Raw genomic sequence first — 12,405 nt, 5'->3', positions numbered from 1 at the left:
TTATTTTTAAACTTTACAATATTGTATTGGTTTTGCCAAATATCAAAATGAATCCACCACAGGTATACATGTGTTCCCCATCCTGAACCCTCCTCCCTCCTCCCTCCCCATACCCTCCCTCTGGGTCGTCCCAGTGCACCAGCCCCAAGCATCCAGTATCGTGCATCGAACCTGGACTGGCGACTCATTCCATATATGATACTATACGTATTTCAATGCCATTCTCCCAAATCTCCCCACCCTCTCCCTCTCCCACAGAGTCCAAAAGACTGTTCTATACATCAGTGTCTCTTTTGCTGTCTTGTACACCGGGTTATTGTTACCATCTTTCTAAATTCCATATATATGCGTTAGTATACTGTATTGGTGTTTTTCTTTCTGGCTTACTTCACTCTGTATAATAGGCTCCAGTTTCATCCACCTCGTTAGAACTGGTTCAAACGTATTCTTTTTAATGGCTGAGTAATACTCCATTGTGTATATGTACCACCGCTTTCTTATCCATTCATCTGCTGATGGACATCTAGGTTGCTTCCATGTCCTGGCTATTATATACAGTGCTGCAATGAACATTGGGGTACACGTGTCTCTTTCAATTCCGGTTTCCTCAGTGTCTATGCCCCGCAGTGGGATTGCTGGATCATAAGGCAATTCTATTTCCAGTTTTTTAAGGAATCTCCACACTGTTCTCCATAGTGGCTGTACTAGTTTGCATTCTCACCAACAGTGTAAGAGGGTTCCCTTTTCTCCACACCCTCTCCAGCATTTATTGCTTATAGACTTTTGGATCGCAGCCATTCTGACTGGCGTGAAATGGTACCTCATAGTCCATCAGGCCCATCATTTTCATCTCCCCAGATTTAAGTTCCATGAGAACAAGCAGATTCATCTGATTTGGTTTCTACTATTTCCCTAATATTGAGCATAGCGCCAGTCATATAGCAGGCACTCAATAAATGTTTATTGAATGAATGGCTGTTATTCAATATATTTCCTTAAGTGAAATGATGTATAATAGACATGTTACTATATTTAAGTCTTAAAAAATCACACATAATCTAGAAGAGAATCATTATGAAGGTAACAAAAGAAGACTTGCAAACAATGAATAAATTACCTTCTCAGGAGGTACAGTTGCCACTAAAACCAAAAAAGAAAGAAGAACATTAGTACAACTCAAGACAGTTTACTACATAATAGTTCAATTTTTAAAAAGCAACAAAAAAATAAAAATAAAAAAATAAAAAGCAACAAAAGTTCAGTCTCCAAAAGGATTAAGAATCAAACTAAATCAAATGCAGAATTATAGTCAACTACCATTTTGGAGCATTTTACACATGACTGACAGGGGAAAACTGTATGTCATTCCTCAATTGCAGGAGATCAGCAGTAGATGGGATGCAGTTCTTTCCAACTCACTAACTATTAAAGTCATAGGAGGCAACACTTCCTGATTCATTGTCTCATGCCTACTCACAATTTTGTAGCACTTTCCATGCCTTAGAAAAGGAACATTTTCATTACAGTTATCCTTAATATAATAAACAATGTTTGAAATGCTTTCTGATATCAATGTTAAAAAAAAAAAATAAATGCCCCTGTTTCAGTAAGAGACCTAAGAAAGGGTGCTGCATTCTTGGTGCACACTGATCTTTAATGAAGCCCTGTGAGCATTTTCAGAAAGATATTCTAACAAGATTACAAAAAAAAAAAAAAATCACAAGCCAGCAAGATTCAATGAGCAATTAGCATCACTATGTTGAACAAATCACAGATTACACAATCACCAACATTATTATAGGGTGGTGGTGGTAGTGATTATGCCTTTCCATTTGAAACACTTCAAAAATCAGTTGTAGAATTAGTCCTCAAAACTTAGATCAATAATCACAGGGATTCTGCTCATGCATCAACATCTCCATAAACATTAGTATAAGATATGGTAGATGCATTACTCCTAAACGCAATCAGGGTACCAGATTGCTACCACTGCTGCAACATTCTTGTGGTTAGAAAAAGTCAATAAACTTTCTAGCCTGTCTAACCCACCACCAAGAAACTCTTGAGGCAGAATCTGGACCACAGCCCATTTTCTGCTGCTTATGAAGAGGAGGAGGAATTGCAAACACCTGGCCAACCGTCCAGGAACCAAGTGGCCAGCACTGTCGATCTTAGATGAGGTCCTGCCTCATCTGCCTAACCAAGGAGAAGTGCAGCAAGTCCAAGAGCGGACTTAACTGGGCTACAGCACATGAAGGTTCAGAGCCCTGAAGAGAGACCTCTCTTCCTTGCCATGCTCCCAATGCCTCATCTAGCTTGAGCCCCTTCTCTCCTCACAAAATCCATAAATGCACACCCTGAACTCCCATCCAAGATCCAAGTGTGAAAGACCAACAGAAGCTTTATGAAAGCCAATACCTATCCCACACAAAGTTATGATTTTTGTTCATCCTATCTGGGGTGAGCACTTCTGTGGTGAAAAAGATATTCAAAGTATTGGACATGCTGGCTTCTATGAAGAGACAAAGATAGATAATCCTTCTTTCTGAAACAGAACGAATTGTCTCTAGTCTCCTTCTGGAGAAGAAGGCCTTAACCACCTCCTGGGAAAAATGTGTTCCTTGGTTTTATCACATGCTCTTCGTATGACATTTGCAGGTCAGTTGCTCTATGTCTCCAGTTCTCAAAATGCAAATCAAAGGACTTCACTAGGTGAACTCTCTCCAAAATCCCTTTCAAGGACCCTATCTTCCTTCATTTTGCTGCCCATTATCCCTGACTGCCTGTGAAACTATTTCATGGAAGCTGAGTTGATGCTTCAAGCCTGTGGATTCCACTTTTTAAAGTAAACACATATTTATTAAACAGCTCTCTAGATACAGAAGCAAATTCTGGCTATTCCCTGAAAAATCTAAACCACTATCCAGGAGTAAATAGCAAGAAAAAGTAGCCCCCAAATATAAGACAATGTCATTAGATTATCATGGAATGCTGTCACAATTGTTCTGGAGCAGTGGTTCTCAATCAGGGGTAATTCTTCCCCCAGGGGACATTTAGTGATATCTGGACATCTTTTTGGTTGTAACAATCAGGAGGGGGAGGGTGCTACTGGCACTAGAGGTTAGAGGTTAGGGATGTTGCTAAACACCCTATAATGCACAGAGCAGCCCCTCATATCAGAGAATTATCCACCCCAAACTGTCAATAGTGCCGAGGCTGAAAGCCCCTGTTGTAGAAGTTACATACAGGGAAACCAAAGACACACAAGACAGAAGGCTAGCTCCATGATCCGTTTCCACTCTCACCTTCTGGCTCCACCGCTCCTGGCCCCTGTTCCCGGGAGAAGGTCAGGGCCTCCACTGGTTCTTCCTTGGCTGGGAGAGGTGGAGGATGAGTACTTTTAGCAACAGGTTGAGTGTTCTTTGGCTTGACAAATACAGGTCCTTTACCTACATGGTGATGGATTGGCCTGCGTCTATGAACGCCAGAAACCGTATAACCCATTCCACCAGGACAGATTTCCTTAAAAGCAGCTAGATTTGGGATGGGAAAATATTCCTTTTAAAAATCTAAAAGTGCAAACTTATACAGAGGAAAACAGCATGATGAATATTGCTTAATAAACCATCACTAATTTATAGTTACATTTAAAAACTTAAAGAACAGATGCAAAATGCTCGAATTTCTCTCAAACTTGCATATTTACAGGAAAAAACTCAATTCTTCTAGTAAACATTTCTCCATCTGTTAATTCCTTATCTTACACAATCAGAATCTTATATAGAGAGAGCATATATTTTATATATCAAATTATATATATCAGAAACAAATTAAGAGATAGTATACATATATTTTATATTTCATATTCTTTATCACACTATGTATTACACATAAAATATATGTAATACATGAGATTTTTAGGTACAGAACATACTATATAGATTATATATATATCGGAGGAGGGTATAACATCAGTAGAAATCAGACTTTTCACTCTTGCTTTGGTCTAATTTCATTAACTATTAACCAGGAACTTAGTAACGTCTAAATTAAATGACTAGCAAGAAGGTTAAAAAAGAAAAAGCAGTCACTATTGAGGGTAATGAGGTACTGAAATCATCCTAATTTGATTCCCATTGAAGAAACCAAAGATGAAGAAACCAGGGTGGGGAGTATCAGCTGATATGCAGAGGTTGGTTAAGAAGGATTGAAAAGGGCAAGTGGTTTTGAAGAAATACTCTCAGGATGGTGAAAATGAAGCCAAAGACACATGCTAAAGAGATGACAGGTAGAAATGAAGGGAAACGGACACACCAAGTTAGAACGTAGTTATTTTCAAGGGGAGGAGTGACAAGTGAGCAAAAGCTAGACCACAACCAACTGGTTGAATTATCGTGAGGACAAGGAGATATTCTGTATCCTGTAACTGCTATTACTGCCAGGAAAGTGGTTTTGTACACTTAACAAATATCAGCTGGGCACATGTGATTTCCTAACCTTCATTGCATAATCACCAGGAATAAGTCAAGGGGGAAGACAAGGGAGGCAAGGCCATGTGTGGCCTGAGGAGGAAAAGTCCACCTAATCTCTTTGGTGTTGGTATTGGAGGCAAGTTACCAAACGCAGACAGCAAAGGGCTTACAGTCAACTCCTTCATTTCTACCTTTAAAACTGAAAGTAAAATAAGTCACTTCCACTGAACAAGAGATCTCCTATGAATGTTCTGGACCTAAAATTAGTTCTCAGTAAAAATAGAACTCTAAAATACTCCTTAAAGCATGCTAAAATACTGTTTTTCTAAGGATCACACATTAAATGGTAGAACCTCATTTTTACGTTCAACTATGAAATACAATTTTCATGTGAAAGAACAGAAGTTTCTAAAAAAGTTTTTCTATCAAATACTTTAGGTACATGAAATAACCAAACATTACTTTCATGAAAATCATCTTATAATCAAAAATTGGTTAAGTGTCCAAGTTTTATCTTTAATATTATTTTCAAACTTAGTGACTCTACTTTATGGGAAAATCTTCCTGTGTTACATTCACTTTCTTGATTTACGCTTCATGTAAGGGCTATAAAAGCTATCAAAATGGAACTTAAAGAGAAATGGGTCTGTGAATTATCAAGATCATTAATTTCACTGATGATTACTTTTTAATACTGAGCAGATCAGACTCCTCAGGAGGCTACTAGGGCCTTCTGGAGATGTCTCAAGTCATACAGTATACCAAAACATCATCAACATTATACTATCTCTGCCTCACCAGTTCTTTATGATCCTAGGCAACAACCAAAGTGGCTTGTGATCATTACATTTATATTTAAAACTTGTCTGAAACAGTGCAAGTTATAGGTGTAAGACATTAAATGTCTCTCTGAGAGTGAACGCACTTCCATAGATGGGAACCACCTTATCAAATAAGAAACCAGGTAGACGTCTTATGCCCACCCCATGTCAGCGAAATAGGTACACCACTCTTTATATATATATTTATATATATATATATAATATTATGCCCAGTATTTGCAGGTATGTTTCTTTCTCTTCCATTAAACTCTACTTGACCCTGCTTGAGAAGTTGGTGATGCCTTGGGATACGTACGGCACTTAGATAAATTTATGCTTTCAGAGCATTAGGCAATTATATACTCAGCTGAAGGATAAAGAATCATCACTTCTTATATTCAGTTCCCATCCAGAAGTTTATAGGAGGACCTGCCCTTGAGTTATGAATTTTCATAGCATAAATTCAATTGTGAATACAATTTTCTCCATTTCCACCTGGAGAAATCAAGCATGATGTTCTTAATAGAACCTGACAGGCACCCATTCAATACATGAGTTAAAAGAGTTAACCTACAGCAGGTCTAGTGACCATGCAGGCAGTGAACAGCCACTGATCAGAAAAGTGCAAGCCCCACACGGCCTTCTGGGGTCTCCACACTTTTAAACAGCAGAAACTAGGGACAGCAACCAGGAATAAAAAGCAATGGCTTTTCTTCACATCCAAAAGGAAGTCTAATGTTACACACAAATGGGAAAAGCTCTTTGCATGTAATTTTTTCCACTGATTCAACCTCGTACATTCATGGTCTGTTCAAAAGGATAAAAACACATTGTATTACTAATAACTGATTTAAAGTCAGAAACCACAAAGAACCCATGCTGTCCAAATCATCCTGTGTGGCCGGGAGTGAACGAGCACAGGCCGGGGCGCGTCTTACCTGTGCCTGGAAGGGGGCATTTCTCACAGTGCGGGCCCCAGGCCTTGCCCACACTGCAACAGCAGAGCTGCCTGGTGAGGTGGACAGACAGAGGGTGCATACACTGCCTTCCGGGGCTGACCAGTCGGTAACACGGCCCCTTCTCTTCCGAGATCACAGGGGTGTCCGCTGAAGCAGAGAGACAAGGCCTGATGTCACCCAAGAAATGACAAAAACCAGTTCGACATTTCACATAAATACTAAAAGGAACCTTAAAGTTTGTATTAGAAGCCATACTTCAGGATAAATCTATCTAGATGTAGGGCATTACCCTACCTGATTTAGGGGCAGCTGACCTATTGAGTCTTAGGAGTCAGGATATCAAACATCCCTGTTGTTGCCTGGCCCCTTCTTCCATTTTAGCTAGTGTTAAAAATCAGTTATATGATCCTTTAATTAGAACTTAAAATTTAAAAATATGAGTTATGTGTGCATGAATGAAAATAAATCATTGCAACCAAAATAAACCTGCCTAAATAAACCTAATTGTCAAAATCATGATTTCATTTGCTGTGTTGTAATTAGCCATAATAGAGGTTATTTTGGGCTTCCCTGGTAGCTCAGCTGGTAAAGAATCTCCTGTAGTGCAGGAGACCTGGGTTCAATCCCTGGGTTGGGAATATCCCCTGGAGAAGGGAATGGCTACCCATTCCAGTATTTTGGCCTGCGGAATTCCAAGACCTGTATAGCCCATGGGGTTGCAAAGAGTCAGACACGACTGAGCGACTTTTACACACACAGGTTATTTTAGGATAGCATCTACTGAATAGCCAAGTACCATGGAAAATCAGGATTTGAACATAATTGATACAAGTCAACTGTTACTCTTCTCACTTGGAGGACAGTGAAAGCCTGCAGGGCCTCATCCAGTCTCATCCTAGACCAGCGACCAGAAATCGGAGGCTGAGAGCAGCTTCTGACTGGCCCTGCCACACAAGGCCCCCTGTCCAGCCAGAAAGCACAGCAGAAAAGGAACAAATAACATCCTCACACCTCAGAAAATATCTTAAAAAGCACATCAGCCCATACCCATCCAACATCTAAGTCCTAATTCGGATTCTTCTATAAATGTAGATGAGACTTCATTAAACTAACAGCTACTGGGCAAATGAGGTGAATATGAGAGAGAAAGACACATCTCTGTCTTCACAAAGATCACTTTCTAAAGTAAATGTGCATGGAGAATGTTTTTACAGGGCCAATTCCAGGCCAAGTCAACACTGCTGTATGCACCAAGCTTGACAGTCACCTCTCAGCTCTTTCTTCTACATCAAGACGAGCTCTTCTCTATAGCACCATTGTCCAAATGAGGTTTTTCCAATTTGCCTTTCCCTTACCCAATTGCTCAAGCACTTGGAGCTTCCAAATCAACTTCCCTTTCCCCTCAAAGCTGTATATTCATTCTCACAAAAGGACTGACATCTCTGCTACAAGAAACAACCTCACTCCATGAAGGTACTACAGGACAGTGAAGAGAGCAAGGGTTTTTAGAGCCAGATAGACCTGGGTTCGCATAGTAGGCCTACCACTTACCAGCAGCATAACCCAGGAAAGTGACTTTGACTGACTGCAATGGTTTGTGAGTGCCAAATTGACTGGGCCATGGTAACCCAGATATCTGGTCAAAGACAGGTCTCAATGTTGATGTGAAAGTATTCTGCATATGAGATTAACATTTAAGTCAATAGATTTTGAGTCAAGCAGATGACTCTAGAATGTGGGTTGTCCTTATCCAAGCAGTTGAAGTCCTTAGGAGAAAAGACTGATCTCCTCAGAGTTAGAAGACATTTTGCCAGCAGATGACCTTCAAACTCTGGCTGCAACATTAACCCTTCCCTGGGACTTCCCTTCCCTGCCAGCCTAAACTGAAGATTTGGGGCTTGCCAACTTACTCCTTGGATGGAAAGTTATGACCAACCTAGACAGCATATTAAAAAGCAGAGACATTACTTTGCCAACAAAGGTCCATCTAGTCAAGGCTATGGTTTTTCCAGTAGTCATGTATGGATGTGAGAGTTGGACTATAAAGAAAGCTGAGTGCTGAAGAATTGATGCTTTTGAACTGTAGTGTTGGAGAAGACTCTTGAGAGTCCCTTGGACTGCAAGGAGATCCAACCAGTCTATCCTAAAGGACATCAGTCCTGGGTGTTCATTGGAAGGACTGATGTTGAAGCTGAAACTCCAATACTTTGGCCACCTAATGTGAAGAGCTGACTCATTTGAAAAGACCCTGATGCTGGGAAAGATTGAGGGCAGGAGGAGAAGGGGACGACAGAGGATGAGATGGTTGGATGGCATCACCAACTCAACGGACATGAGTTTGAGTAAACTCTGTGAGTTGGTGATGGACAGGGAGGCCTGGTGTGCTGCAGTCCATGGGGTCGCAAAGAGTTGGACACGACTGAGCGACTGAACTGACTGAACTTCCACAATCATGTGAGCCAATTCCTTCAAAATCCCTTCCCATCCACCCACCCTGCTGGCTCCATACCTCTGGAGAGAATGTTAATACAGCAGCTAAGCTTCAACAACTCCCTGACTTATAAGTGAAAAGTTCAATGTATAGACTAGATTTATCATATGCTAAACATTTGGTTCAGGGTAGACACAAAACACATGTCAGCCTCCCTTATTAATAAAACCAGTTATCTCCATCCTCTCAAGAGCATTTGAACACATCTTGATCACTATTAGTTGCAGAATTTCAACAAGCGAAAAATATTCGGAAAAAAAGATATAAGTGAATTGGAAGATTGGAGCAGTGAACTGAGGGGAGCAGAGGAGACCTTCCTAAGGCTTCAAAACTTAGCTCCTCTAGTAAAGCCAAGTTTGCCCCAAACTACTCAAAATGCGGTAAAAGGGAGAAGTTCGAGTTTTTTCTCTCCCTTTTACTACTCACTTTCTGGAGTCTGTGCCAGTCAGCTGTGAAAAATCAAAGGTCACAGAAGTAAAACAAAATGTAAGAGAATAGTTATTGCCCCCAAAAGGATAGCAAATTTCTGAAATGACTGACCATCACTTATACAGCACATATATGTGTATGTGTGTGTCTGTCTGTTTCTATAAGTAGGTTGTATAATCTTAAGAACATATACATAGTTCTAATACAGTCAGCTCACCAAGGATTTTGCTCCAGAATTTCTCCTCCAAAGTGTTTGGAATTCACAACACATATTTCCATAGAAACAGTGTTGGGTCAACACACAAGAGCCTATTTTACACACGTGCTGTGTGCTTAGTCACCCAGTCACGTCTGACTTTTTGCAACCACATGGACTACATAGCCTGCCAGGCTCCTCTGTCCATGGGATTCTCCAGGCAAGAATACCGGAGTGGGTAGCCCTTCCCTTTTCCAGGGGATCTTCCCGACCCAGGGATTGAACCCCAGGTCTCCTGCATTGCAGGCAGATTCTTTACCATCTGAGCCAACAGAAAAGCCCATTTCACACGTGGCAGGGCTTAATGCTAACACTAATAGCATTAAGTTCTAGATCCCAAGAACAAGGGCCATTTAAAGCAGGGCAGAGCTTCCCCAAACCCTGGACACTGGCAAATGGGGACACTGGCCCCTTGCACTGACTTATCCACGTTCAGCCCCTTGTGTCCACTCACCTGCTATCCAGGGTGGGACACTATCTCAGGTACTACCCCGTTATGCTCGCCCTGGTCTCCTAGCCAAGGCCTCTACTCTGAAGTAGCACATTGGGCCTGCTGCCCAAACTCCCAATCAGCAATTCAGTTTTCAAGGGATTAGTATGTATACTAGTGTGTGAGTGAATGGTAAGAGACTGCTGGTTCATTCAAGCGAATCTCTAGTTGAGACTCCCAGGCACGGCATTCACAAGTAAGTAAACTTTTAGGCATTTTACCATATAGAGAATAGCTAATTCCTAAGTATCTTCCCCTGAAAGGTCTCTTTTATAGGCTTTTGTTCTTCCCTCATTTCCTAATATCAAGATTTTTCCCTAAGTGCTGGGGTACTGGTGTTCTTTTTCCATGACAGCTTCCAAAGCACTTCAAGTTAGGGGGCAGTCTTTAAGGGAATAAGAATCATCAGCTTACAAAGTCATCAAAACTCAACTGTTGTACTTATTTTTATTTTTTTATTTTTAATTTTATTTTATTTTTAAACTTTACATAATTGTATTAGTTTTGCCAAATATCAAAATGAATCCACCACAGGTATACATGTGTTCCCCATCCTGAACCCTCCTCCCTCCTCCCTCCCTATACCATCCCTCTGGGTCGTCCCAGTGCACTAGCCCCAAGCGTCCAGTATCGTGCATCGAACCTGGACTGGCATCTCGTTTCATACATGATATTTTACATGTTTCAATGCTAAGATTTTTTTTTTAACTAATCATTTTGGGGTGTTCAAAGTGTACTTCATTTTTTATTAAAAATTCTATTTACACTTAAAACTCAATAGTTGGTGTGTCGGAACATCAGACCATGTTGCTACCAAACATTTTGCTTCATCCCAAGTACACATAAGCTACTAACTAATAAAAAATCTGCTCCTTTGAAGATGGAAGAAAACCCAGGAGGAAGCCAATGAAAAGCTTTGGGTTACATACCTAAATTTTACTGATGTTCCTATGATTCAAATTTTCAAAAGTATTAATGTATGCCTCCCTCAGATTTCTAATAGGATGTGATATTTAAAGCAGCCTCTATTGTAATACCTAAGTCATCTGTTATTCTTTTATCATTTTAAATGACTTAGTGGCAATTTCACTTATTTCATTAAACATTTCTATAAACTCAGGAACAATATGCTACCTAGAATGATGCAACATTGGTGTTTCTATTGTTTGAGTACTATCTTTAATCATAGATGGGAAGCCTGGTTGTAAAGGATAATTCAGTGATGTTAGTATACTACATTTATTATTTAAAATATGATAAACAGGATTAAACATTCTACTGCATTGTAAGGATTTACACTATACTAAAAAAAAAAGAAAATGAGTATTGCCCAAAGATTGCTAAAGGATTGGTGGAAATGGGAATGGGATAGAATACTGAGGAGGAATTACGAAGCATGCTGATGGGTTCATATTTGTCAGTCAGTCAGTCAGTTCGGAGAAGGCAATAGCACCCCATTCCAGTACTCTTGCCTGGAAAATCCCACGGACGGAAGAGCTTGGTGGGCTGCAGTCCATGGGGTCGCTAAGAGTCTGACACAACTGAGCAACTTCACTTTCACTTTTCACTTTCATGCATTGGAGAAGGAAATGGCAACCCATTCCAGTGTTCTTGCCTGGAGGATCCCAGGGACGGGGGAGCCTGTTGCTCAGCCGTCTATGGGGTCGCACAGAGTCGGACACGACTGAAGCGACTTAGCAGCAGCAGCAGTCAGTTCAGTCGCTCAGTCGTGTCCCACTCTTTGGGACCCCATGGACTGCAACACGCCAGGCCTCTCTGTCCATCACCATCTCCTGGAGTAAACTCAAACTCACATCTATTGAGTCAGTGACACCATTCAACCATCTCATCTTCTGTCATCCCCTTCTCATTTCATCTTCAATCTTTCCCAGCATCAGGGTTTTCAAATAAGTCAGTTCTTCGCATCAGGTGGCCAAAGTACTGGAGTTTCAGCTTCAGCATCAGTCCTTCCAATGAATATTCTGGACTGATTTCCTTTAGGATGGACTGGCTGGATCTCTTTGCAATCCAAGGGACACTCAAGAGTCTTCTCCAACGCCACAATTCAAAAGCATCAATTCTTCAGCACTCATCTTTCTTTATAGTCCAACTCTCACACCCATACATGACCACTGGAAAAACCATAGCCTTGACTAGACAGATCTTTGTTGGCAAAGTAATGTCTCTGCTGTTTAATATGCTGTCTAGGTTGGTCGTAAATTTTCTTCCAAGGAGTAAACATCTTTTTATTTCATGGCTGTAGTCGCCATCTGCAGTGATTGGAGCCAAAAAAAATAAAGTCTGTCACTGTTTCTCCCTCTATTTGCCATGAAGTGATGGGACCAGATGCCATGATCTTAGTTTTCTGAATGTTGAGCTTTAAGTCAACTTTTTCACTCTCCTCTTTCACTTTCATCAAGAGGCTTTTTAGTTCCTCTTCACTTTCTGCCATAAAGGTGGTGTCATCTGCATATCTGAGGTTATTGA

At 40.7% G+C, this 12,405-nt stretch overlaps 1 protein-coding gene across 5 annotated transcripts in view; it reads right to left on the bottom strand.

Annotated features, from left to right (window-relative positions):
• The window catches only part of LTBP1 (latent transforming growth factor beta binding protein 1), a 379,548-nt gene that overhangs the window by 150,116 nt on the left and 217,027 nt on the right, over nucleotides 1-12,405 (bottom strand). For 3 of the 5 annotated variants that reach the window (XM_010829829.1, XM_010829830.1, XM_010829831.1), the window contains 3 exons: nucleotides 6,232-6,399; nucleotides 3,306-3,533; nucleotides 1,118-1,140 (listed from right to left, as the gene is read on the bottom strand). In XM_010829829.1, coding sequence (XP_010828131.1) covers nucleotides 1,118-1,140; nucleotides 3,306-3,533; nucleotides 6,232-6,399 — 419 coding nt within the window. The remainder of the gene's footprint in view (nucleotides 1-1,117; nucleotides 1,141-3,305; nucleotides 3,534-6,231; nucleotides 6,400-12,405) is intronic. The other 2 variants (XM_010829833.1, XM_010829832.1) reach the window with 1 other exon arrangement.

Source organism: Bison bison, unplaced genomic scaffold, assembly GCF_000754665.1.
Source record: "Bison bison bison isolate TAMUID 2011002044 unplaced genomic scaffold, Bison_UMD1.0 scf7180017864508, whole genome shotgun sequence".
Taxonomy (NCBI): domain Eukaryota; kingdom Metazoa; phylum Chordata; class Mammalia; order Artiodactyla; family Bovidae; genus Bison; species Bison bison.
This window is presented reverse-complemented; position numbering and strand designations above follow the sequence as displayed.